This window comes from Coregonus clupeaformis, chromosome 14 (genome assembly GCF_020615455.1).
Source record: "Coregonus clupeaformis isolate EN_2021a chromosome 14, ASM2061545v1, whole genome shotgun sequence".
Taxonomy (NCBI): Eukaryota; Metazoa; Chordata; class Actinopteri; order Salmoniformes; family Salmonidae; genus Coregonus; species Coregonus clupeaformis.
This window is the reverse complement of record NC_059205.1, coordinates 45,281,165-45,308,917: the sequence shown is the minus strand read 5'-3', so window position 1 is coordinate 45,308,917 and position 27,753 is coordinate 45,281,165. Positions and strand designations below refer to the sequence as shown.

General features: G+C 43.2%; 1 protein-coding gene across 2 annotated transcripts; it reads left to right on the top strand.

The window, feature by feature from the left end:
* The first annotated feature begins 6,036 nt into the window (after positions 1–6,036).
* On the top strand, positions 6,037–18,395 carry LOC121581489 (carbonic anhydrase-related protein-like). 2 transcript variants are annotated; one of them, XM_041896988.1, is made up of 9 exons: positions 6,037–6,352; positions 8,370–8,561; positions 8,852–8,976; positions 9,920–10,015; positions 10,814–10,876; positions 11,525–11,573; positions 11,671–11,783; positions 15,038–15,232; positions 18,228–18,395. In XM_041896988.1, exons 1-8 carry the CDS (start codon positions 6,280–6,282, stop codon positions 15,170–15,172), a joined length of 846 nt encoding a protein of 281 aa, XP_041752922.1. In that variant the 5' UTR covers positions 6,037–6,279; the 3' UTR covers positions 15,173–15,232; positions 18,228–18,395. The 2 variants fall into 2 exon arrangements, with proteins under 2 accessions (XP_041752922.1, XP_041752921.1); XM_041896987.1 differs by having other exon boundaries at positions 18,097–18,395.
* The last annotated feature ends 9,358 nt before the right edge of the window (positions 18,396–27,753 follow it).

Here is a 27,753-nt window from a genome sequence, read left to right as displayed (position 1 = left end):
TTATGACACTGTCAAGAAGCATTATGACCATCCTGTGTCACTTTACTTGGACTAAGAAAATACACTTTATGACACTGTCAAGTAGCATTATGACCATCATATTCATATAAACCATATAGACCTAGCACATACATGCCCTTATGTCAGTCATCAGTCAAAAAGAGGGTGTCTTGTCCTGCTCCTGAAATCTGCTTCTCCATTCATCCCAGTCATCAGCAACAGAGCATTGGGGTAGGTGTATGTCTGACATCAATGTGTGCACAATTACAATGATAATTTAAAATGGTCATTTTCAGAACATTTTATATAACATAAACATACTGTTGACAAGTAGGCTATGGTGTAATGGAATGTTTTGCCCTGTGTGGTAGGTTTTGTGGGCTTTGACATTCTTATGTAGGTGTCATAACCAGCTATAAAGTAACGCAGTGTATGTCACAACAGGTCTAAATATGTGCCATGACATTGTTATGACATATTATGACATTATTATGACCATGCCAAAATGTGTTATGATGCTGGGTGTCAAGTAAAGTGTTACCCACAGTTAACCTTAATTGCTACTGTAAGTTGCTCTAGATAAGAGTGCCTGCTAAAATGTAAAATGTAAATGGAATCTGTGTTTCCCAACCAAATTTTGATCAGCCTATCCCCCAATTTTGTTTTTTAGATTGATTTAATAAGAAGCTTCTGGGGGAAAAGAAAGCTAGGTTGAAGATACTGTATACCCATAGAGCATGATAGAGCCCTCTAGTGGCCAAAAGGCCATTTAGCCTGGGCAGCACCATTGAGGGCTTCCACCATTTTAATGTAGTCAACTGGGTGGGACTTCAACTCTGATTCCTGCTGATGACCCTGTTGGAGGGAGCAGCCAATTGTGAAGAAGAAATGGAGATTGCCTCAATGGCGGTGCCCGTGCGCTCACAGACGCCATAATGGGAACTACACTGAACAAAAATATAAACGCAACATGTAAAATGTTGGTCCCATGTTTCATGAGCTGAAATTAAAGATCCCAGAAATCTTCCATACGCACAACAAGCTTATTTCTCTAAAATTTGGTGCAAAAATGTGTTTACATCCCTGTTAGTGAGCATTTATCCTTTGCCAAGATAATCCATCCACCTGAAAGGTGTGGTATATCAAGAAGCTGATTAAACAGCAGCCTTATTACACAGGTGCACCTTGTGCTGGGAACAATAAAACGCTACTCTAAAATGTGCAGTTTTGTCACTCAACACAATGCCACAGATGTCTCAAGTTTTGAGGGAACGTGCAATTGGCATGCTGACTGCAGGAATGTCCACCAGAGCTGTTGCCAGATAATTTAATGTTAACTTCTCTACCATAAGCCGTCTCCAACATTGTTTTAGAGAATTTGGCAGTACGTCCAACCGGCCTCACAACCGCAGACCACGTGTAACCACGCCAGCCCAGGACCTCCACATCCGGCTTCTTCTCCTGCGGGATCGTCTGAGACCAGACACACCGGACAGCTGATGAAACTGTGGTTTTGCACAACCGAAGAATTTCTGCACAAACTGTCAGAAACCGTCTCAGGGAAACTCATCTGCAGTTCGGCGTCGTAACCGACTTCAGTGGGAAATGCTCACCTTCTATGGCCACTGGCATGTTGGAGAAGTGTGCTCTTCACGGATGAACCCCCATTTCAACTGTACCGGGCAGATGGCGTCGTCTGGGCGAGCGGTTTGCTGATGTCAATGTTGTGAACAGAGTGCCCCATGGTGGTGTTATGGTATGGGCAGGCATAAGCTACAGATAACGAACACAATTGCATTTGATCGATGGCAATGTGAATGCAAAGATATACCGTGACGAGATCCTGAGGCCCATTGTCGTGCCATTCATCTGCCACCATCACGTCATGTTTCAGCATGATAATGCACGGGCCCCATGTCGCAAGGATCTGTACACAATTCCTGGAAGCTGAAAATGTCCCAGTTCTTCCATGGCCTGCATACTCACCAGACATTTCAACCATTGAGCATGTTTGGGATGCTCTGGGTCGACATGTATGACAGCGTGTTCCAGTTCCCGCCAATATCCAGCAACTTCGCACAGCCATTGAAGAGGAGTGGGACAACATTCCACTAGCCACACTCAACAGGCTGATCAACTCTATGCGAAGGAGATGTGTCGCGCTGCATGAGGCAAATGGTGTTCACACCAGATACTGACTGGTTTTCTGATCCACTCCCCTACTTTTTTTGGAACAGTAAGTGTCCTGCAATATCCTATATTGTCCACTAGAGAGCGGTGTCGTTATTGATTTTTCGATCCAAATTGAAAAAGGTGCCTTGGACAAGAGTTGAGAGTCAGATCTGGCATATTCTGATGACTGGAGAAACTATTTGTTATAAGAAATGCCTACAGCATTTATGAAAATCTGACAGAATACCTAGCTATAATAATACTATATTATAATACTAATACATTTAGTGAATATATATGAATGACCAATAATGAATTAGACTAAATAGGGGGGGTGGGGGGGAGTAACTCAACATTAGGAAGGTGTTCTTAATGTTTGGTATACTCAGTGTAATATAAGGTTGTTATCAACATGAATCAACAAAGAATATGAGAAAAGTATGCAATAACATAAAACTACAGTATCTGAAGAAGTCAAGATTAGAAAATAAAGAAAAGTAGACCAGTTTCGAAAATATATCCATAATTTCTTTGCAGCCGAACAGGATTATCAGGCTAAAGTCATGCTATTTAAAAACCAATTGTTTTAGCATCATATCTGGTCCTTTGGGATGGAAATGACCTCATTATGAAGATTTTGACAGAGAGTGGGATATGCAATCTATTCGATTTAGGAAATGAAGGTCCAGGTGGTTTCTTATTACAGAATATAAAGCAATTAATCAATCTTATGCCCTTTGACAAATTGTACACTTTGGGACAGGCATACAACACAGCGGGATATATCATATCTGCCAGAACAGTACTGGTCAGTTCTACTCTGTAAGCTAATCATCCCTCTTTGTACAGTGCATTCGGAAAGTATTCAGACCCCTTGACATTTTGTGACGTTACAGCCTTATTCTAAAATGGATTCAATATTTTTTTCCCTCATCAATCTACACACAATACCCCATAATAACAAAGCAAAAACAGGTTAAATTTTTTTTGAAATATCACATTTAAATAAGTATTCAGACCCTTTACTCAGTACTTTGTTGAATAACCTTTGGCAGCGATTACAGCCTCGAGTCTTCTTGGGTATGACGCTACAAGCTTGGCACACCTGTATTTGGGGAGTCTCTCCCATTCTTCTCTGCAAGCTCTGTCAGGTTGGATGAGGAGTGTCGCTGCACAGTTATTTTCAGGTCTCTCCAGAGATGTTCGATAAGGTTCAATTCCGGGCTCTGGCTGGGCCACTCAAGGACACTCAGAGACTTGTCGCGAAGCCACTCCTGCATTGACTTGGCTGTGTGCTTAGGGTCGTTGTCCTGTTGGAAGGTGAACCTTCGCCCCAGTCTGAGGTCCTGAGCGCTCTGGAGCAGGTTTTCATCAAGGATCTCTCTGTACTTTGCTCTGTTCATCTTTCCCTCGATCCTTACTAGTCTCTGAGTCCCTGCCGCTGAAAAACATCCCCACAGCATGATGCTGCCACCACCATGCTTCACCGTAGGGATGGTGCCAGGTTTCCTCCAGACATGACATTTGGCATTCAGGCCAAAGAGTTCAATCTTGGTTTAATCAGACCAGAGAATCTTGTTCCTCATGGTCTGAGAGTCTTTTGGCAAACTCCAAGCGGGCTGTCGTGCCTTTTACTGAGGAGTGGCTTCCGTCTGGCCACTCTACCATAAAGGCCTGATTGATGGAGTGCTGCAGAGATGGTTGTCCTTCTGAAAGGTTATCCCATCTCCACAGAGGAATTCTGGAGCTCTGTCAGAGTGACCATCGGGTTCTTGGTCACCTCCCTAACCAAGGCCAGTCTCCCCCGATTGCTCAGTTTGGCCGGGCGGCCAGCTCTAGGAAGAGTCTTGGTGGTTCCAAACTTCTTCCATTTAAGAATTATGGAGGCCACTGTGTTCTTGTGGACCTTCAATGCTGCAGAAAGCTTTGGGTACCCTTCCCCAGGTCTTTGCCTCGACACAATCCTGTCTCTGAGCTCTACGGACAATTCCTTCGACCTCATGGCTTGTTTTTTGCTCTGACATGCACTGTTAATTGTGGGACCTTATATAGACAGGTGTGTGCCTTTCCAAATCATGTCTAATCAATTGAATTTACCACAGGTGGACTCCAGTCAAGTTGTAGAAACATCTCAAGGATGATCAATGGAAACAGGATGCACCTGAGCTCAATTTCGAGTCTCATAGTAAAGGGTCTGAATACCTCTGTAAATAAGGTATTTCTGTTTTTTATTTTTAATACATTTGCAAAAATGTCTAAAAACCTGTTTTCTCTTTGTCATTATGGGGTATTGTGTGTAGATTGATGAGGAAAAAAAATCATTTAATCCATTTTAGAATAAGGCTGTAACAAAATGTGGAAAAAGTGAAGGGATCTGAATATTTTCCAAATGCACTGTATCCATTGAGAATGAAATTATTGGTTTATTATGTGCTGTAAATAAGGAGCCTTGCGCAGCAGGAATGGCTCATAGGAGCAAGAGTCCTGTTTCTGTAGCATGAGACAGCTTGACACTACCAAGACAGGACACTAGTCTTACCCCCAATCTCTCTCCTTAATTATTTTGAGTCTTTGGTATGACTCGGCCGGGGATCGAACTCCCAACCTTCCAATCTCAGGACAGACACTCGAACCACAAGGCAACAAGGCCACTATGTGCTGCAATAGTCAACAAAAAGCCTAGCCAGTAAATGACTTTAAAATTCCACAGGAACGTGCACGTGAAATATGTGACACCAATATTACACAAACCTTCTATTTTCCAATAATATTGTTAATATGTTCTCTTTGCACAAACAGATGGGGGAAAAAACCTTGTAATCTTTGAGGAAACACAAATGGATCACATTCTAAAATTGAAATGCTGACTGTCAATTTCTTCACCTCAAAAACATCAGGAACATAATATCTATTCCTAACAGTAACCCCTCTGAAAAACTCTCCACCACTCTTCCCCGTCTCCCTCTCCCCCGCTTATTTTTGTTTTTTTGGTATTGATATTTTATTAGGTTCCCCATTAGCTGTTGCGAAATGTGCAGCTACTCTTCCTGGGGTCCACACAGAACATGAAACATGACATAATACAGAACATTAATAGACAAGAACAGCTCAAGGACAGAACTACATACATTTAAAAACGGCACACATAGCCTACATATCAATACATACACACAAACTATCTAGGTCAAATAGGGGAGAGGCGTTGGGGCCGTGAGGTGTTGCTTTATCTATTTTTTGAAACCAGGTTTGCTGTTCATTTGAACAATATGAGATGGAAGGGAGTTCCATGCAATAATGGCTCTATATAATACTGCACGCTTTCTTGAATTTGTTCTGGATTTGGGGACTGTGAAAAGACCCCTGGTGGCATGTTTGGTGGGGTAAGTGTGTGTGTCAGAGCTGTGCGTAAGTTGACTATGTAAACAATTTGGAATTTTCAACACATAAAAAGAAGAAGCGATGCAGTCAGTCTCTCCTCAACTCTTAGCCAAGAGAGACTGGCATGCATAGTATTTATATTAGCTGGACAATAATCAAGGTAAGACAACACTACCACTACCCGTTTCCTTCACCCTAGGAGGCGGATCTCTGGCCTTGTGTCCAAGAGAAACATAGTTCTGACATTCCTGTCAACATTCCACACACACACACACACAGATCTTCCTTTCCTTACACCATAGTGAATTGCTGAGCTGTTTAAAAGGTGCTCCATTTTGACAGGGACTTGACTAATCCAATCCAAGCTTTCTCTGTCTGTGTGGGGCGGGGACTCTGTGAGCTGCTGGTGCTGAAAGATAGTTTTGAAACTGACCTAGTGTGTCTGTAGATGGGAGAGTCTACACTGCAGCAGAGAGAGAGAGACAGAGCAGCTAGCGGGACCTTCTCTCTCTCCTATTAGATGGACTGAGCACCCCCTTCATCAGTATTTGGAGCTGAACCGCTGCACCTGCAGCACCTCACTGGCATCGGACAGACTACTCTTCCTACCTCACAAAGAAAGGAAGGAAGAAAACAGATAAAAACAAAAGCCAAAGACTTTGACTGACTTTGACATCAAATCAAAGCAAGTGTGTTCAGTAAAAATACTTATTTCATACTGTCACAGCCATGGCAGACAGTGTGATTGAGGACTCTGAGTACTACCCTGGGAAGGATGAACTGGACTGGGGATATCAGGAAGGTAAGGGCTTTGGAAGTTTTTAGTATACACTTCTTTCACTCTTTCACTCTTTTTCTCTTTTTCTCTCACAAAACATAACTTTATTTACTATTTAGGCACTTAACAATGCATGCATTGGTATGGAAATACTTTATTCTCAGATATAAACAGAAAAAATAGATTTCTCTATTATCTCTCTCTCTCTCTCTCTCTCTCTCTCTCTCTCTCTCTCTCTCTCTCTCTCTCTCTCTCTCGTACACGTACAGTAGGTAAAGAACTTAAAGAAGGTAGGGTATTTTGATCAATGCACTTCTTATTGGGGTAACTTGATCACGCAAATTATGTGTAGAGCTGAAATTGAGATTCTGGAGTCACATCCATGATAAAGTATTCTAAGAGAGTAGTGGTCTATCTACCATACTTTCATGGTTCTGAGCTTTTAAGAGCTCTTGTCCAGGGCACAATTGTGCACACAGTCTCAAAACACCTCTGGACTCTTGGTGGGTAATAATTAAGGTTTCCAGTAGCTGGAAAAGAACACGAGAGCTTTTATAATCAAAGTCAAGAGCTAAACTTTTAGTAACTAATGTTGTTATTGGTGTTGACTTAAGATGAAAAGAATCTTGTTGGTAGGGGATAAAGTCATCCATACACTGAAAGAGAAGAGAGGACTTGTCTGTAGCGCTAACTAACTTAGCCTCATAAGCCGCGCCATTTAATGACTCTCGGCTTTGCTTCAGAAAGCTAATTGTTTCAGCACATTCTTTTTATTCTGGTTTTCACACTGTTTTTAAATACTGTATTCTCTTCATAGCTCATTCTAATATTTCTACGACTGTACATTGCACTTTGTTACACTGTTTATACACACCACATATTTATTTATATACTGGATTCTTGACATAGCTCACTGTAATTGATCTACCTCTGTACATCTCATTCTTACCCACTGGGCACACACTGGTTGAATCAACATTGTTTCCACGTCATTTCAATGAAATTTGGGTTGTTAACTGGATTTGTTCTGACATTTGTGATTTCTTGTTCTAGTTTTTGATTATTATTTGTGTACTTGTTTGACATTTTTACTGCACTGTTAGGAGCTAGTAACACAATCATTTCACTGCACCTGCTATAACATCTGCTAAACTGTGTACGCGACCAATAAACTTTGATTTTACATGTTTTTGTGCTATGGGCTCCCTCTGCAATTCAAAGCAATGGTTTCATCATCTTAATTACAACGCTGTGTGTGTGAGGTCAGACATTTCAGAGTGGGTGGGACTTTGTCCAGTTTATGTCCCATCTGGGGACTAGAAACAGAGAGATATACTCTAGGTGGGTGTGTCCCTGACATATTTAGTTATCTAAAATCTGATTTGACAAATTGAGTTTTGCACTCTCTCTGCCCTTACAGCACAGTGATAAATGACTTTGAAATAATTCAGGGCATTATATGGAAAGAGCAGAGACCAAAGACCGCTAGCTAGCTAACAGAATGTTCTTACAGAGTGTGAAAAAAAGTGAGACAATGATCATGAGAATATGTGTACTCTTTGTGGAAGATTGAAGGAGGGGGTATGACGAAGTGTGAAAAAGAGAGGAAGATATTGTGTCAGTGAGGTATAGACAGAGAGGAAGAGGATGAAGTGAAAAGAGAGAAAGTGTGAGAGGTGTTAAGAAAGAAGAACTAGAACATCCTTGTATCCCTCTGGTGAGCGTTATTGCTGGTACAGACTCCCCAAGTACTCAGCGACACTCAGGGATTGGCGTACTCTTATCCCAGTTTAGCTTCAGTGTCTGTGCATGTGTGTGTGTGTCCTCAGGTATACAGTACACTTTGTTTATGCTGCTTGTGTATTCAAAGGCTGGATTTACACTCCACCTGACATACTCCGTAACCACTTTGTGACTTCACCACACAGCAAAGAGGCCTCTGCATGGAGGTCTCAGTGCAAGCCAGAGGTTGGAACCTCAGTGACGTTACACTAAGGAGAGCATTTGGTGGAGTTTAAGTCAAAGTTGTGTGGGTTTTCAGGTGTAGAGTGGGGTTTGCTGTTCCCTGATGCGAATGGGGAGTACCAGTCCCCAATCAACCTGAACTCCCGGGAGGCCCGTTATGACCCCTCTCTCCTGGATGTGGGGCTCACGCCCAATTATGTGGTGTGTCGGGACTGTGAGGTCATCAACGATGGACACACCGCACGCATCATTCTGAGGTCCAAATCAGGTGAAATGTTGATATTACATTACCACAGTGCACATCAAAACAATTAATGGGTTAACTGTTCGTGAACCCTCCACTAGACTGTTGATCTTGCATACACCTTTTCAATGAGCTCACATTAGCCATAACAACTGAACGTTGAGTCAATGACTGTGTGCTGCATGTGATGCACACGTGGCTAAATCAGAGTTGCACCAGAATTCAGACCTACATTCAGAACCCCCAGGTCATTTAATGTGGTCTTCATTAAATGTGTCTGCTCTCACATGATACTCTGGGTTTCCTGTCTGCAGTGGTAACCGGTGGCCCATTGCCAAGTGACCATGAGTACGAGCTGCATGAGGTGCGCTTCCACTGGGGCAAGGAGAACCAGCGGGGGTCAGAACACACCGTCAACTTTAAGGCCTTCCCCATGGAGGTATGAGTCTCAGCCAAACACACACACACACACACACACACACACACACACACACACACACACACACACACACACACACTGTCTACTTCAAGGCCATGACCATGGATGTTTGTCTAAGTTGGAGGCCACTGTCACAGTTCTCAGACAGAGGGAGTTGGTATGTTATTTTCACATAAAAGGTAAGGGCTTTTATATTTGTTTTTATTTTATTTAACCTTTATTTAACTAGGCAAGTCAGTTAATAACAAATTCTTATTTACAATGACGTGGTCCTGTATGTCTCAGTTAGTAGAGCAGGGTTGTGATTCCTGGGGTCACCCATACGCAAAAATGTATGCACAAATGACTGTAAGTAACTTTGGATAAAAGCGTCTGGTAAATGGCATATATTTTTATTATACAGTATATTATATGTCATTACTATGTTTCATGTATTTACAAATCACTGAGGCCATTTATGTAAACAAGCATTTGAAAGGCCCTGAAGAGGCTATGCCACTGCTAGTTTGGCTTTATAAGTGTGCTTCTTTATCACAGGTGCTTGGTCCTCTATTTAAAACTGAAGAGTGCACTTACGTCCCATACAACTGCTCTGTCTTGGCCCTGTCTTCTCCAGCCTCCCTCTGCCCATGATTTATTTATTTATTTATTTATTTATTTATTTATTTATTTATTTATTTATTTATTTCTTTCTTTCTTTCTTTCTTTCTTTCTTTCTTTCTTTCTTTCTTTCTTTCTTTCTTTCTTTCTTTCTTTCTTTCTTTCTTTCTTTCTTTCTTTCTTTCTTTCTTTCTTTCTTTCTTTCTTTCTTTCTTTCTTTCTTTCTTTCTTTCTTTCTTTCTTTCTTTCTTTGAATATCATATGTGGTTGATCTCTTTTGTGATCATCTTCCCTATAATATGATACAATATAAATATGATACAATAAGTGTGCTTCCCCCCAGCTCCATCTGATCCACTGGAACACAACGCTGTTCAACAGTGAGGAAGAAGCCCTGGGAAAAAAGCATGGAGTTCTCATCATCGCTCTGTTTGTGCAGGTATTGATTGCTTTGGTTCACTCTATAGTCATATGAGAATCCTCTCTTCTCATTGGTCAGTATGGTTCTTTTAGGGACTTGCCAACTTGGTACTGTAGTTTATATCATTTTATATTCATATCAGCTTTGACACTAAAGTCAACATATATCCACTTGTTTTCGTTTTTTGAATTGGACTGAGGCTTACTGGCTTGAGGCTTACTATTTACCTAAACGTATAAGACAGTCTGTTTTAAGTGAACCCATCACTTTGTCCTTCCTGTTTTTGAAAGCTCCAAGAGTTTCCCCCACAACCATCACATCCTGGCAGGACTCACGTCAACAGCCCTATGTTAAGAACTGTTAACGTCATAACATTATGTTGATCTGTTAGGACAGTGGGATTCAAAGTCGGTGTCGCAAGAACTGCAGTGGGGTCGCCAAATTATGATAATTATTTTAATATTTTGTACTTTTTTAGGAAGAGTTCATGGGACGTTTTTGAGAAAGATAATTAGAAAAATTCAATGTTATTGAGTTAATGTATTTATTGGTTTATTTTCATTTTGATAAGACACGAAAATGTCATGAATTGAAGGTTATTTGTTGACGTAAAAATCGAAATGTACCGATTTAAGGTTGTGTCATTATATTTGAGGTGGGATGGGGTCGTGAAAAAAATGCACCAAGAAATGGGGTCCCCAGAAATTCTGCCGAATAAAATGGTGTCCCCGCTGAAAAGGTTTGAATACCACTGTGTTAGGACCCTCTTTCCTTAACTTTTTTTTGACTCCTTGCCCTTGACGTTGTTTCCTTCAGATAGGGAAGGAGCATCTGGGGTTGAAGGCCATAACAGAAGTGCTGCAGGACCTACAATACAAGGTAAGACGTTGGCGTCCATTTTGTTGTCCAGGTGATATTGTTATGGCGATGATGTTATGGTTATGAGTTTTCATGGTGATGAGAGAGCAGAGGTTATGAGAAATTACTGATATGACCTAAGGGTGTAGATGCCCAGTGCTTAACTGAGAGAGAGGAAGACATACAGTACATAGACAATCCAAATTAGGGTCTGTGCTATCAGGGATCCTTGGGATATCCCTACCCCATTGACATTTAAAATTGTTAAAGTATGGGTTAAGGTTAGGGTTAGGTAAGGGTTAAGGTTAGGGTAAGGGTAGGGGTCCAGGTTTAGGGTAGGGATGTCCCAAGAATGCCTGATAGCACTAACCATCAAATGAGGAAGTTAACAGACAATCAGTAGAGGTGCAACGGTTGGAGCATGCAGCAATTTATTCATAGATTTTTAAATTAAACCTGATGCAATTAATGCTCCAGATTGATTTGAGACCATGTGAAACATTTAAGATTAGACAGGAGAAATGTTGATGCAGAATGTGAAGGAAGAGCTCCAGTAGTACAGATGATCGGTCTGTCAATAACACAGTCATGACATGGTGGCTAAATGAAGAGGACATTACAAATGAAGCAAAACAACCAATATTTTTGTGTTTTGACTTATCTTTACAGGGGAAGACCAAAATAATACCGTGCTTCAATCCCAGCACACTACTTCCTGGTGAGTCCTTCATCTAATTGTGTATGATTCCTGCTTGCATGTATGGTGTGACACAGTATTAGATGAAGTTATGGTATGTGTTTGTTGCTCCCTCCAGACCCTCTCCTGAGAGACTACTGGATGTATGAGGGCTCCCTGACCACCCCTCCATGTAGTGAGAACGTCACCTGGATCCTGTACCGCTACCCACTCACCATCTCACAGTTACAGGTAGGCCATCTGACACAGTGGCCTGGTTCAATGAATCAATCAAATGTATTTTATAAATCCCTTTTTACATCAGCAGTTGTCACAAAGTGCTTTACAGATACCCATCCTTAAACCCCAAAAAGCAAGCATTGCAGACGCATAAGCACAGTGGCTAGGAAAAGAAACCTAGAGAGGAACCAGGCTCAGAGTCTCTTCTGGCTGTACCGGGTGGAGATTAAAAGAGTACATGGGGCAATTTAGGCTGGATTGTTATTCAAAATATTCAAACGTTCATAGATATCCAGCAGGGTCAAATAATATCAAATGGTTCCATGTTGGCTTCTAGACCCTTGCCCCATGTCCTACCTCTAGGTCAGTGTTCATCAACCTTTTCTGAGTCAAGATGACTTTCTGAGTCCAAAAGCAAGCTTAGATTTACTGCTCAGATTTTTTTTAAACATGACTTAAAAAACGTAAGCCTATGCAGCATTAACCTATTTAAAACAGTTCTGTAGCAATGAGGTTTGTGCAGTAGGCTATAGGCCCAATACATTATCACTACATATTGGCTACGCTTGAATTGCCCTGCCAATGTTGTTCTTCTCAGACCATTTAGAAATTATATTTCAACATTGTAGGTATTTGAGCACACTGGTATAGATCATTTGTTGTATTACTTGTGAGGCACAGCTGAGTGAGCATAATAATTTCCTTTTTTTTACTGGACTGATGGCCTGCATCTGATGGTCAGTCTGAGGGGAGGGAGGGATAGAGCAGCGGTGAAGCTGCCTCTCACCCGACTCACCGTCCCTACGCTCTCCCTCCCTCAGGTGAGAAAAGGGGACACAGTCTTCCAGGTGATGGCAAAACTCAAGTTGCACTGCATTATTTCTGCCTCATGCACCAATTCATGTTGTTACTCCTATGACCAGAGAAAGTGAAATATTCCTCAATATTAAAAAAGACACAAGCCGCTAATAATAATAACGCAAGCTTATCGAATCACTTTGCTATAGTCATTCATTGCAGCTGCAGTGCTAAATTACAACTTAAACATTCACTTACTTATAAAACAGCAGCTCTTTGCTGTATTCATTAAGTCTCTCTCTAGTCATGGTTTTAAAAGTTTTGAAATCTCACAGTATCAACTCTTCTGTGTTCTCGAGGCTTCTTTTTACAGTCTATGGCTTGAGGAAATTGTGCAGACACAGTGATCTGAGCTATCTTATTGGCCAGCGGTAGACCTATAGGTGCACTTGATTTGCTGTCTGGGCCTGCCGGGTATGCAGAGTTCTACCTTCAGACACATGAAATGGTTAAAAATGGGAAAACTCAAGTGCACCTACCACCAACAGCGCAATTTTTTTTTTAAATAAATAAAATCGTTGTTGTTTTTTACAGAAATGTTTGGTGAGCGACTAAGAATGCCTTGGAGATCGAGCAGTCGATCGTGATCGACCGGTTGGTGACCACTGCTCTAGGTCCTATTCCTTCACAGATCAATGGTGATGGCGCCTCCTACAACTCCAAGTGGCCATATTGCTTTTATACCAAATGTTATTGAAACCAGCTCCACTTCTTTAGATCCTGAGGTTGCACTCACTGTATTGACGGTTTTCTTCTGCCAGGGTAAGGTGTTAGGATTGATTTAAAATGATCTATATTTATGAACCAATGACCCCAACCTCTGATTCAACAGCACTGCACAATACAGTTTGTCCTCCCAGTTAGCATGCTTTCTACAGAAGCTTTGATCCTGAACAAGCCTTTCATGTAAAGACCAGACACCTCCCTTTGGACCGGGTGGAAAGGTTATGATGGAGGGCAAAGGCAGGAAGTGAAGAATCAAAAAGCAAAAAAACCCTGAATGATAAATGAAATGTAAATACGCATTGACCGACCAATTATTAATGTACAGTAAAAATACAGTCAGGGTAGTTCATAGAGATCCTATAATTCAGTGTTATATTTAAGCAATAAGGCCCGAAGGGTGTGGTATATGGCCTATATACCACAGCTAAGGACTGTTTTTATGTACGACGCAACACGGAGTGCCTGGACACAGCCGTTAGCCGTGGTATATTGGCCATATACCACAAACCCCTGAGGTGCCTTATTGCTATTATAAACTGGTTACCAACATAATTAGAGCAGTAAAAATAAATGTTTTGTCAAACCCGTGGTATACGGTCTGACATACCATGGCTGTCAGCCAATCAGCATTCAGGGCTCAAACCACCGAGTTTATAATTAACTCTTGAGGGCAGCTACCCAATATACAGTCTGTTTAGGAACACCTTTAATATTTTGATTCATGAAACATCACTAGATGTGATGGTAAATCATTGTTAAATGGAATATTCTATGTAGATCATTCTCCCATCCAACCAGATAACTATTAGCTTAAGGTGTCCAGTCCAGTGCCCAATGAAAATCTTAATGGAGAATGTTTGTCATTTTACTGCTACATATACACTGAGTGTACAAAACATTAAGAATATTGAGTTGCACCCGCTTTTGCCCTCAGAACAGCCTCAATGCGTCGGGGGCATGGACTCTACAAGGTGTCAAAAGCGTTCCACAGGGATGCTGGCCCATGTTGACGCCAATGCTTCCAACAGTTGTGTCAAGTTTGCTGGATATCCTTTGGGTGGTGGACCATTCTTGATACACACAACTGTTGAGTGTGAAAACCCAACAGATTTGCAGTTCTTGACACACTCAAAACGGTGCGCCTGGCACCTATTACCACACCCTGTTCAAAGACACTTAAATATTTTGTCTTGCTCATTCACCCTCTGAATGGCACACATACACAATCCATGTCTCAATTGTCTCAAGGCTTAAAAATCCTTCTTTAACCCGTCTCCTCCCCTTCATCTACACTGATTGAAGTGGATTTAACAAGTGACGTCAATATGGGATCATAGCTTTCACGTGGATTCACCTGGTCAGTCTGTCATGGAAAGAGCAGGTGTTCCTAATGTCGTGTACACTTAGTGTATAACCAGAGTAGGGCTCACCTGGAAAGAGGAGTCTAAAATAGCCCAGGACAGGAAGAAATTAGGCCTAAGCCTAACATACAGTAAAATGCTAATATTGATCCACACCATAATCACCAGATAGAACACTTATTTAATTCATCCAACACCACTCATTCCCTTCTGTGTAACTTCTCTCACTCTTTCTTCCTCCATATCCCTAATTTCCCTCATCTCATCACTCTTTCTCTCCCTCTGTCTCATCCCTCTCTCATTCTCATCCCTCTCTCCCAGATAGAGGAGTTCAGGAGGCTGAGGTCCCATCTAAAAGGTGCTGAGCTTCCTGAGGGAAACGATGGGATGTTGGGGGACAACTTCCGCCCCACTCAGCCCCTTAGTGACAGGACGATCCGGGCTGCCTTTCAGTGACACCACCCTCCCTCCCCCCATCCATCCTCCATGGGGGATCCCTTGCTCCATGTTCTACAGGTAAAGGTCAACAGTCAGACTGTTCATATGTTAGACAGAGCCCCTCATAACTTCACATATAGGTTCAGGCCTTTAGAAGGTTTGTTTTTAGAAGTTGGGGCCCTCTTTCTCCCAGAGAAGTACTTTTAGCAATACAGCCAATAGTTTAGCATAGGTATCATCCGAAGTCACCTATTGATGCATAGACTATGTTCTTCCATGACCTGGATTGATGGATAATAATGTATACCACAACAACACAAAGAACCATGTATCAGGGTCATCTTGGCATGCCCTGGAAGTCATAGTTTAATGAAAATAGGCCAGGTATTTCCCAGAGGTACAATCATAATGGTACCACTCAACACTGGAGCAGTGTCAGAGCTATAGTAATAATGAGCTAACCCAATTCTCCCACTAATCTAGGACTAGCTGTGTGGACCGGAGCGATATATCTATTTTAGAGCTAGCATTGGGAACACCTGGGATACTGGCAAATGACTCATTTTGAAAGGAGTAGATGGATTTGGATGTGCTCAATTGAGGGCACATGGACAAAGTGTGTCTAGGCCTACAACTGTATTGCACAAACAGTGAAGAGAAAGGACAGGACTGTATCAGAAAGCCAGATAAGCCACTTGTTTGGTAGTTTGACATACAGTACCAGTCAAGAGTTTGGACACACCTACTCATTCCAGGGTTTTTCTTTATTTTTACTATTTTCTACATTGTAGAATAATAGTGAAGACATCAAAACTATGAAATAACACATATGGAATCATGTAGTAACCAAAAGAGTGTTAAACAAATCAAAATATATTTTATATTTGAGATTCTTCAAATAGCCACCCTTTGCCTTGATGACAGCTTTGCATACTCTTGGCATTCTCTCAACCAGCTTCACCTGGAAAGCTTTTCCAACAGTCTTGAAGAAGTTCCCACATATGCTGAGCACTTGTTGGCTGCTTTTCCTTCACTCTGCGGTCCGACTCATCCCAAACCATCTCAATTGGGTTGAGGTCGGGGGATTGTGGAGGCCAGGTAACCTGATGCAGCACTCCATCACCCTCCTTCTTGGTAAATAAATCACAGACAGTGTCACCAGCAAAGCACCCCCACACCATAACACCTCCTCCTCCATGCTTTACGGTAGGAAATACACATGTGGAGATCATCCGTTCTCCTACATCGCGTCTCACAAAGCCACAGCGGTTGGAACCAAAAATCTCAAATTTGGACTCTAGACCAAAGGACAAATTTCCATGGGCCTAATGTCCATTGCTCGTGTTTCTTGGCCCAAGCAAGTCTCTTCTTCTTATTGGTGTCCTTTAGTAGTAGTTTCTTTGCAGCAATTAGACCATGAAGGCCTAATTCACACAGTCTCCTCTGAACAGTTGATGTTGAGATGTGTCTGTTACTTGAACTCTGTGAAGCATTTACTTGGGCTGCAATTTCTGAGGCTGGTAACTCTAATGAACTTATCCTCTGCAGCAGAGGTAACTCTGGGTTATCCATTCCTGTGGAGGTCCTCATTAGAGCCAGTTTCATCATAGCGCTTGATGGTTTTTGCGACTACACTTGAAGAAACGTTCAAAGTTCTTGACATTTTCCAGATTGACTGACCTTCATGTCTTAAAGTAATGATGGACTGTAATTTCTCTTTGCTTATTTGAGCAGTTCTTGCCATAATATGGACTTGGTCTTTTACCAAGTAGGGTTTTCTTCTCTATACCCCCCGTACCTTGTCACAACACAACTGATTGGCTCAAACGCATTAAGAAGGAAAGAAATTCCACAAATTAACTTTTAAGAAGGTACACCTGTTAATTGAAATGCATTCCAGGTGACCACCTCATGAAGCTGGTTTAGAGAATGCCAAGAGTGTGCAAAGCTGTCATCAAGGCAAAGGTTGGCTATTTAAAGAATTTGTTTAACATTTTTTGGTTTACTACATGATTCCATATGTGTTATTTCATAGTTTTGATGTCATCACTATTATTCTAAAATTTTTTGAAAAACCCTTGAATGAGTAGGTGTGTCCAAACTTTTGACTGGTAGTGTATGTTTTAGTAGCTAGCTACAGGCTAAGTATATCAACATTTCAACTGGGTGGAAATGGTTGTATAATAGTTGTGAGCGGCTATATGGAAACAATGTAGCTATAGAGGGAAATGCCAGAGGGACTGTGAAAGAGATAGTGGAGTATTGTCTCTGGTAAGGGATATTTAAGTGGTCATGTGACCTGAGAGGGACCAGGAAAGGGGGAATAGAGGAGGAAGTAGGAGGGATAGAGGAAGGGGCTTCTGAAGGGACTAAAATTGCACAATTCAGCAGAACCTTAAATTACATTGCCAAACCATTCCTAGTTAATTATAAGGGAATAATGCATGTAATTACATTGTAGCATGTTTGTAAATGCAGGTAGTTAAATGGGTCTGCCAATTGTTAATTCTGTTTACCATGGAAATACGAAAAGGACAGTGGTCAGTACTGCATAATTGCATGTACTTACTAGATTGTTACAATTCTATCATATAAAGTGCATAAGTGATTTTATAGGTTATTGCACCAGTAGGTACTCTGGAATAAGGATTATGTGACAAAACGTGTGGCCGAAAACATCCCATTTCTAGCTCTGTAACCATCATAGCTCATCCAAAGAAAACAGTATAATAGTTTGTGGATTTAAGAGCGGAAAATATTACATCTTAACATTGCACAATGTCCAACAATTCCAATCCAAAACATGGGACTTATAAAATAACACTTTGCTCTTCTATCCGCCACCTTTGTTTCCAAACCAAGTCTTAGGGTGACATTATTGCTGGAATGTTCCTTCATCTGCAAAATATTCCCTTTTTTATTTTCATATGAAATGAGAGAAGGAGATAAAGGAGGGGAGAGGGCGAAACGGCCTTGCTGACTCGGCTGGATGGTTGGATGTTATGCTATATTGGATCACCTGGACTGGGAGGGAGCTAACAAAGGCACCATTTTACTCTGTGTGTTGATGAAGGCAGTGCTGACAGATCAACCGGCTGGCTTCACCTGTGACCTGGAACCATTGGCGACCCGTCATTCAGGGCAGGTGGAGCCTCACCTGTTATGATCCCCACCTGTTTTGCATGTTATTTTGGCATTAATACGTGTCACATATCAGTTTGCAAACAATGTAAAATAAATTGGGGAGTTAATAAAGCCGCATACAAACATGGTCTCTTTTTTGCTTTCTTGAGTAAGGCAGCTCCAAAATGCAGGTGTTTCAGCCTAGCTCAGTGCTTGCTGTGGTGGAGAGACAGCCAGAGGAAAATACAGAGCGTAGGGGTTGGTAATCTTCTGTAGTTGTTTTGTGATTGGCTCAGTCTTCTGTCACTCATGGGGACACTGCGTCATCGCAAAATCTACAGGGAGAGCTAGAAAGTTCATGCCCCCTTGGGTGCTGCCATAGATTTACATTAGAAGTGCCCATCCAAGAAGGGTCAAGGTCACTGGCCACAGATAAAATGACGTCAAATCACATTATAGCTACAGTAGCTTTGATTGGACTGATCATGTCAACATCATACTTTCAAAATCTTAACTAGCAAGCTGGATAAGCAGTCATCATCATGAATCACATCGACAGTCAACTGGCAAATCATTTTAAATCCTTGTCATATGAAGATAAATTATAGATAAAACTTATCGGTGCTCATCGGCCATAAACATTACACAACAAGTTGTAAATCGCAAATTCAACAATGAGTGGTTTGGAAGGAATCAGTGGCTAACTGCAAGCGTTACAAAGCAATCACAATTTTTCTTCCCCTGCCTGCTATTCGGTGGAGAGGGTGTGTGGTCCAAGTTTGAGTTTAAGGGTCTCTTTTCCAAGCTTAAAAGGATAAACATTCACAAGCAACACCATGGGCCAGAAAAGGTTGAATACATTGGCCATGCTGTCAATTCAGCATGATGTCACGCTCGTTGAGTACAGGATTGGACCAAGGTGCAGCGTGGAATGCATACATGGTTATTCACTAAGTTAACACACGACAAAACAACAAAAGCAACGTAACGTGAAGCTCACAATGGCTACACACAAACAAGCCAAACAAGAATCAAGATCCCACAACATAGGTAGGCAAAATGGCTACCTAAGTATGATCCCCAATCAGAGACAACGATCGACAGCTGCCTCTGATTGGGAACCACACCCGGCCAACATAGAAATACAACAACATAGATTACACATAGAAATTCACATTACATAGATACTAACGCCCTGACCAAACCAACTAGCAAACTCTATGTCAGGGCGTGACAGTACCCCCCCCCCCCCAAAGGTGCGGACTCCGGCCGCAAAACCTAACTTAACAGGGGAGGGTCCGGGTGGGGATTTAGCCTCGGTGGCGGCTCCGGCTCCGGCTCCGGGCGTGACGTCCTCTACCTTACTGCCTCCCCGTTGCATCCCTGGTCCGGTCTGGACCTCGGCGTGATGCTTCCCCTCTCAGTCCTCCCTCGATGCACCAAGCCCTGTCTGGACCCTGGTGTGGGAGGCCCCGACCCTGGAGAGGGGCTGACGTCTGGGCCTGGACCGGCAATCATCCCGCGATGCACCAAGCCCTGTCTGGACCCTGGTGTAGGAGGCCCCGACCCTGGAGAGGGGTTGACGTCTGGTTCTGGAGTGGAGCCGCTGACCGGAGCTGAACTGGACCCCGGTGGAGCAGACTGCTCTGGCTCTGGACTGGAGCAGCTGACCGGGGCTGGACTAGGCACCGGTAGAGCAGACTGCTCTGGCACTGGAGTGGAGCCGCTGACCAGAGCTGGACTGGGCCCCGGTGGAGTGGACTGCTCTGGCACTGGAGTGGAGCAGCTGACCGGAGCTGGACTGGGCACCGGTGGAGCAGACTGCTCTGGCACTGGAGTGGAGCAGCTGACCGGAGCTGAACTGGGCACCGGTGGAGCGGACTGCTCTGGCACTGGAGTGGAGCAGCTGACCGGAGCTGGACTGGGCACCGGTGGAGCGGACTGCTCTGGCACTGGAGTGGAGCAGCTGACCGGAACTGGACTAGGCACCAGTGGAGCGGACTGCTCTGGCACCAGCCGTACCGGGCTGGGGACACGCACCACTGGTCTGGTGTGAGGAACAGACATGGGCCACACCGGGCTGGGAACATGCACCACTGGTCTGGTGCGAGGAGCAGGCACGGGCCATGCCGACTGGAGACGCGCACCACTGGTTTGGTGCGAGGAGCAGGCACGGGCTGTGCCGGACTGGGAACACGCACCACTGGGCTGGTGCGAGGAACAGGCACGGGGCGTACCGGGCTGGTGACACGCACCACTGGTTTGGTGCGGGGAGCAGGTACGGGCCATACCGGACTGGATACACGCACCACTAGTTTGGTGCGGGGAGTAGGTACAGGGCGTACCGGGCTGGCGACACGCACCACTGGTTTGGTGCGAGGAGCAGGTACAGGGCGTACCGGGCTGGCGACACGCACCACTGGTTTGGTGCGAGGAGCAGGTACGGGCTGTACCGGACTGGATACACGCACCACTGGTTTGGTGCGGGGAGTAGGTACGGGGTGTAATGGGCTGGCAACACGCACCACTGGTTTGGTGCGGGGAGCAGGTACGGGCTGTACCGGACTGGATACACGTGCCACTGGTTTGGTGCGGGGAGCAGGTACAGGGCGTAACGGGCTGGCAACATGCACCACTGGTTTGGTGCGGGGAGCAGGTACGGGCCGTACTGGGCTGGGGAGGCGCACTGGTGACACAGTGCGTAGAACCGGAGCAGGATATACTGGACCGTGGAGGCGTACTGGAGGTCTGGAGTGTAAAGCTGGCACAACCCGTCCTGGCTGGATGCCCACTTTCGCACAGCACGTGCGGGGCGCTGGCACAGGATGCACTGGGCTGTGAACGCGCACTGGCGACACAGTGCGTATCTCCGCATAACTTGGTTCCTCAATGAACACACGCTCCTTACAGCGAGTACGGGGAGTTGGCTCTGCTAAACCTGGCTCCGTCAGCCTCTGCTCTAAGGCCAGAGCTCTCTGCTGCTGGAGGGTTAACTCCTCTCTCAGCTCCTCCTGTTGCCTGGCCAGCACCTCTCTCCGTGCATCCACTAATTCCTTCTCCCTTTGGGCCTCCTGCAGCGCCTCCTTCTGAAGTGAGAGCTCCTGCTCCCTCTTCTCTAACAGCCCCCGTAATGTGGTGGCCTCCTCTCTCATACTGCTGATCCGCAGGTCTTGGAGGACCTCTACAATAGCGGCCTCCTCCTCCACAGTCAGCCCTTTCACGGCCTCCTGCTGCTTCGTCGACCACCCCCGTGTGCCCCCCCAATTTATTTTCTTGAGGTTGCCTCTCGGGTCTCCTTCGTCGTTTCGCATTTTGGAGTCGCCGTTGATCTGGACTCCAGCCCTCCTCCATTACCTCACCGTAACGGACGGCTTCCTCCTCGGCAATTTCCCCCCAACAGAGGAGGACATCTACCAATGTTGCTTCCCACTGTGTCCAGGGTGTTTGCTCCTCCTGGGTACGCTGCTTGGTCCGTTGGTGGTGGGATCTTCTGTCACACTCGTTGAGTACAGGATTGGACCAAGATGCAGCGTGGAATGCATACATGTTTATTCACTAAGTTAACACACGACAAAACAACAAAAGCAATGTAACGTGAAGCTCACAATGGCTACACACAAACAAGCCAAACAAGAGTCAAGGTACCACAACATAGGTAGGCAAAATGGCTACCTAAGTATGATCCCCAATCAGAGACAACAATCGACAGCTGCCTCTGATTGGGAACCACACCCGGCCAACATAGAAATACAACAACATAGATTACACATAGAAATTCACATTACATAGATACTCACACCCTGACCAAACCAACTAGCGAACTCTATGTCAGGGCGTGACACATGACTCCTGCCACATTCAAACAACTGGGAACTGGGAACTGGGAATTCTCAGACTTCAGTGAGCTCAAGACAATTGGGAACTCAGAAAATAACGAGCTCCGACTGGGAAAATACGTTTTGAACGGTAATACAACTCGGAATTCCAAGTCGGGAACTTGGGCCTCTTTCTAGAGCTCCGACCTGAAGATCACTGACGTCATGATTCGACCTTGTTTTTTTTCAGAGTTCCCAGTTGTCTTGAAAGCACCATAAATCCAAAGAATTACTTCAATGACAAAGTTTCATGACAAAATTTGCCCACAAGAAGGACCACCATGCCACCTTCCTGTTCAAGTGATCACAGCTCAACAACAAGTCCAAAATTGTATTGTATGCTGCTGCATAAATGATGTAATATGCCAGGGAGATATGTATACTGTAGCTAAGAAAGTACTAAGTGTATGTTGTGCAGTAAACTGGTAGTAGCCCATGTGCCTCAACCTAATAATTTGTTCCCTTTCATAACTTAGCCTACTGTTCTGACTTGGTGGTGCACATGTAGCCTATAGCCTGTTTTAGAGAAATCATTGAATATTGTATGAGTTTTCTTTTTCTGCTATATGCCCCCTTTATTTATCCTATGGTTCTGACTTGGTGTACAGGGAGAATACTGTTAAGAAAGGCCCATGTTCTGAATTCTGTCGCTGTACATTTCAAAAGTGCTGAACAAATAGTTATATCTCAATTCTCAGTAGAAACCACATTTGTTTAAGCAAGTCAGACATATCAGCTATGTTTTTTTAAAAGGCAGTAAATGAGGCTGAATGAACTGTTTCACTGCCGGACAAGGCTCCGCTGATAGCCAGGTGTAGCGGTGGTAAGGATTCACTCCATGGTGCTGAAAAGAAAGCTCTACTGTTGGGACAGCTTTATGTAGGCCCTAACAATTTGTGGGCACCGTTTGTCACTGTTATAGTGCAATTAATGTATTGTTTAGTGTTGTGTTGTGTATTGGCTTTGCTGGCATGCATAAAAAAAAATGTTTTGAGTTTGCCCTACCAAGATTGACATGCTAAAATTGCCACTGCCTGGAACACAGAGACATTATTGGTTCTGATCCAATATCCACACTAGTATACTATAGATCGAAAGCGATGGATTGGTTATGCATTCTTAGTGGTGTGCTAGTGTGGTTATTGGTGGAATGTAGTTCTTGTGATAGGCTTTGTGTAGACTACGTGCAGGTATGCATGCTTGGGGCATGTAATACTGTACTGTCCGCATTCCATAATATGTAAACAAGGTACAGGTTGTGGTTTGTGTAATAAGTATACAATTTATGAACAAACACCTGTCCGTAGGGCTTTTCAAAATATGGAAATAAATATATTGAAGCAGCTGTATGATACAAATACTGATAAAACCACACACCCTTTTGCCCTCAAAACAGTCTCAATTCATTGGGGCATGGACTGTACAAGGTGTGGAAAGCGTTCCACAGGGATGCTGGCCCATGTTGACGCCAATGCTTCCAACAGTTGTTTCAAGTTGGCTGGATCTCCTTTGGGTGGTGGACCATTCTTGAAACACACAGGAAACTGTTGAGCGTGAAAAACCCAGCAGCATTGCAGTTCTTGTCACAAACCGGTGTGCCTGGCACCTACTACCATACCCAGTTCAAAGGCAGTTAAATTTTTTGTCTTGCCAATTCACCCTCTGAATGGCACACATACACAATCCATGTCTCAATTGTCTCAAGGCTTAAAAAGTATTATTTAACCTGTCTCCTCCTCTTCATCTACACTGATTTAAGTAGATTTAACAAGTGACATCAGTGCTACAAGCATGTCCAAACATGTCCAGCATGTTTTATTGTTTGTGGCCTTGATGAGAGCTGGACACAAGATAAAGAGACTGGCATCAGTCTGTGTAAGTGACCGGAACTGCAGTGGGGTCACCAACATTTTAATTACATTTTTTAGGAACAAAAAGTTAAGAGTACAGATTATTGTGTTGGGCAATAAAAGATCACTTGAACATTTAAATTTTATTGAGTAAATGTGTTTACTGGTTTAATTTCACTTTGATACGAGATAAAAATAAATAAATAAATAAAAACAAACAATTACATTCATTTAAGGTTATTTGTTGACGTAAAAATTTACAGAATTTAAGGTTGTGTCATTATATTTGGGGTGGGATGGGGTCATGAAAAATTATTGCTAAAAAAATGGGGTCCCCAGAAATTCAAGCAGAAAAAAATGGGGTCAAAAAAAAAAAAATGGGGTCTTAAAAAGTTTGCGCTAAAAAAATGAAAAATATTCATACAAATATTGGGGTTATTCATAAAGAATAATGCCATTTATATATCTTCCATCTATCATAAAATATATACATTATAATTCATTAAATAATTGCTACAAAGTTATAAGAGCAACTTAATATATAGGGTGATGGATTTCAGCAGGAAACCATATACAGTACAGCAGTACTAGCGTGACAATGTGACCAGACATGTCTTACAGTGCCCTCCGCTGTCTGAAAGACTAATGGCAGGAAACAGAGCCCTTCAAATGTCAGAGAAAACACACTGCACCTCATTACCATGCCTCATACACTGATAATGACTAACATACACATCACCGGCCAGTTTATTAGCTACACCCATCTAGTACTGGGTCTGACACCCCTATGCCTCCAGAACAGCCTGAATTATTCGGGGCATGGATTCTACAAGTCGGAAACGTTCCACAGGGATGTTGGTTCATGCTGACGCGATGGCATCATGCAGTTGCTGCAGATTGGACGGCGGTACATCACCACCACCTGACTGTACCGTTGACACCAGGCAGGATGGGTCCATGGACTCATGCTGCTTATGCCAAATCTTGACTCTACCATTAGCATGACTCAACAGGGACCGGGATTTGTTGGACCAGGCAATGTTTTTCCACTCCTCAATTGTCTTGTTTTTAGCTGATAGGAGTGGAACCCGGTGTGGTCGTCTGCTGCAATAGCCCAAATATTGGGGTTAATCATAAAAAGGATCGACTAGCTGTGTGTTCTGAGATGCCGGTCTGCACACCACTGTTGTCCTGCGCTGTTATTTGTCTGTTTGTGGCCTGCCTTTTACCTTCCACAATTTATTGCCATTCTTCTTTCGACCTCTCTCATCAACAAGCTGTTTTCGCCCACAGGTCTGCTGCTGACTGGATGTTTGTTTGTTTGTTGCACCTTTCTCGGAAAACCCTAGACACTGTTGTGCGTGAAAAGCCCAGTAGGGAGGCTGTTTCTGAGATACTGGATCCGGCGCGCCTGGCACCGACGATCATACCACGCTCAAAGTTGCTTAGGTCACTAGTTTTGCCCATTCTAACGTTCAATCGAACAGTAACTGAATGCCTCAATGCCTGTCTGCCTGCTTTATATAGCAAGCCACGGCCACATGACTGTAGAAGCGATCCATTTTCGTGAATGGGATGGTGTACCTAATAAACTGTTTGATGAGTGTCTATAGCACTGGAGAAAACACGACACCTGGGGCGGCAGGTAGCCTAGCGGTTAAGAGCATTGGGCTAGTAACCGAAAGGTTGCTGGTTTGAATCCCGGAGCTAACTAGGTGAAAAATCTGTTGATGTTCCCTTGAGCAAGGCACTTAACTGTAATTGTTCTGGATATGAGCGTCTGCTAAATGACAAAAATTTAACAATGAAAAGTCACATGACTGTGGCTAGCCTTACTGTAGGGTGAGTCGTAGTGCAAAGATATGTATTTGACCCAAATGTACCATCATGACCTTATCTGTTTGACAATCTTCTGTTTTTGTGACTTAATGTTTCCTATCTATTAGTCAAACTATCTTAAGATTCACCCTTTAATTATTTAAAAGCATGGAATTAGTTGTGTGCATGCATGCATATTTCACAGCAATTGCCTCCATAGTTTCCTTACAAATGTATCTGAGTTGCAGTTCTTCAGTGAAACAGCAGGGGGCACTCTAATCCAATCCTGCGAGAACCTGGTATGGACTACAGCGGTACAGAAACGGAGAGGCATGGAGAGTGGTCATGGAGGAGAGGGTGGGAGCCACAGGGCATCTTATCAGGTGTGGCTTTTCACAGATCGAGAGAGACTATTGAAGATGACGGAACATCTCGTCTGACATTTCTTCTATTATTCAGTTTCTTCCACTCTCACAGAGTAGGGAGGATAGAAAACGCTACAATAAAATATATTGAGAGAGAGAGAGAGAGAGAGAGAGAGAGAGAGAGAGGTCCGCTCACCAACCAAGAATTCACAAAATGGGACAAACACCAAATTGAGACTGCATGCAGATTTCTGCAAAAATATCCTCCGTGTACAACAAAAAACTATACATACCTCGGCCTAAACATCAGCGCCACAGGTAAGTTCCACAAAGATGTCAACGATCTGAGAGAAAAGGCAAGAAGGGCCTTCTATGCCATCAAAAGGAACATAACATTTGACATACCAATTAGGATCTGGCTAAAAATACTTGAATCAGTTATAGAACCCATTGCCCTTTATGGTTGTGAGGTCTGGGGTCCGCTCACCAACCAATAATTCACAAAATGGGACAAACACCAAATTGAGACTCTGCATGCAGATTTCTGCAAAAATATCCTCCATGTACAACGAAAAACACCAAATAATGCATGCAGAGCAGAATTAGGCCTATACCCGCTAATTATCAAAATCCAGAAAAGTGCCGTTAAATTCTATAACCACTTAAAAGGAAGCGATTCCCAAACCTTCCATAACAAAGCCATCACCTACAAAGAGATTAACTTGGAGAAGAGTCCCCTAAGTAAGCTTGTCCTGGGCCTCTGTTCACAAACACAAACAGACCCCACAGAGCCCCAGGACAACAACAACAACACAATTAGACCCAACCAAATCATGAGTAAACAAAAAGAGAATTACTTGACACATTGGAAAGAATTAACAAAAAAACAGAGCAAACTAGAATGCTATTTGGCTCTAAACAGAGAGTACACAGTGGCAGAATACCTGACCACTGTGACTGACCCAAACTTAAGGAAAGCTTTGACTATGTACAGACTCAGTGAGCATAGCCTTGCTATTGAGAAAGGCCGCCGTAGGCAGACCTGGCTCTCAAGAGAAGACAGGCTATGTGCACACTGCCCACAAAATGAGGTGGAAACTGAGCTGCACTTCATAACCTCCTGCCAAATGTATGACCATATTAGAGACACATATTTCCCTCAGATTACAGAGATCCACAAAGAATTAGAAAACAAACCCAATTTTGATAAACTCCCTTATCTACTGGGTGAAAAACCACAGTGTGCCATTACAGCAGAAAGATTTGTGACCTGTTGCCACAAGAAAAGGGCAACCAGTGAAGAACAAACACCATTGTAAACACAACCCATATTTATGTTTATTTATTTTCCCATTTGTACTTTAACTATTTGCACATTGTTACAACACTGTATATATACATAATATGACATTTGAAATGTCTTTATTATTTTGGAACATCTGAGTGTAATGTTTACTGTTAATATTTATTGTTTATTTCACTTTTGTTTACTATCTACTTCACTTGCTTTGGCAATGTTAACATACGTTTCCCATGCCAATAAAGCCCTTAAATTGAATTGAATTGAA

Excerpts from the sequence above, each read along its gene's own strand:
- LOC121581489 (XM_041896988.1), top strand. The coding sequence starts at position 6,280 with ATGGCAGACAGTGTGATTGAGGACTCTGAGTACTACCCTGGGAAGGAT. Across the intron at positions 8,562-8,851 it reads CATTCTGAGGTCCAAATCAG|TGGTAACCGGTGGCCCATTG; the intron begins GTGAAATGTTGA and ends TCCTGTCTGCAG. Across the intron at positions 11,784-15,037 it reads TCACCATCTCACAGTTACAG|ATAGAGGAGTTCAGGAGGCT; the intron begins GTAGGCCATCTG and ends CCTCTCTCCCAG.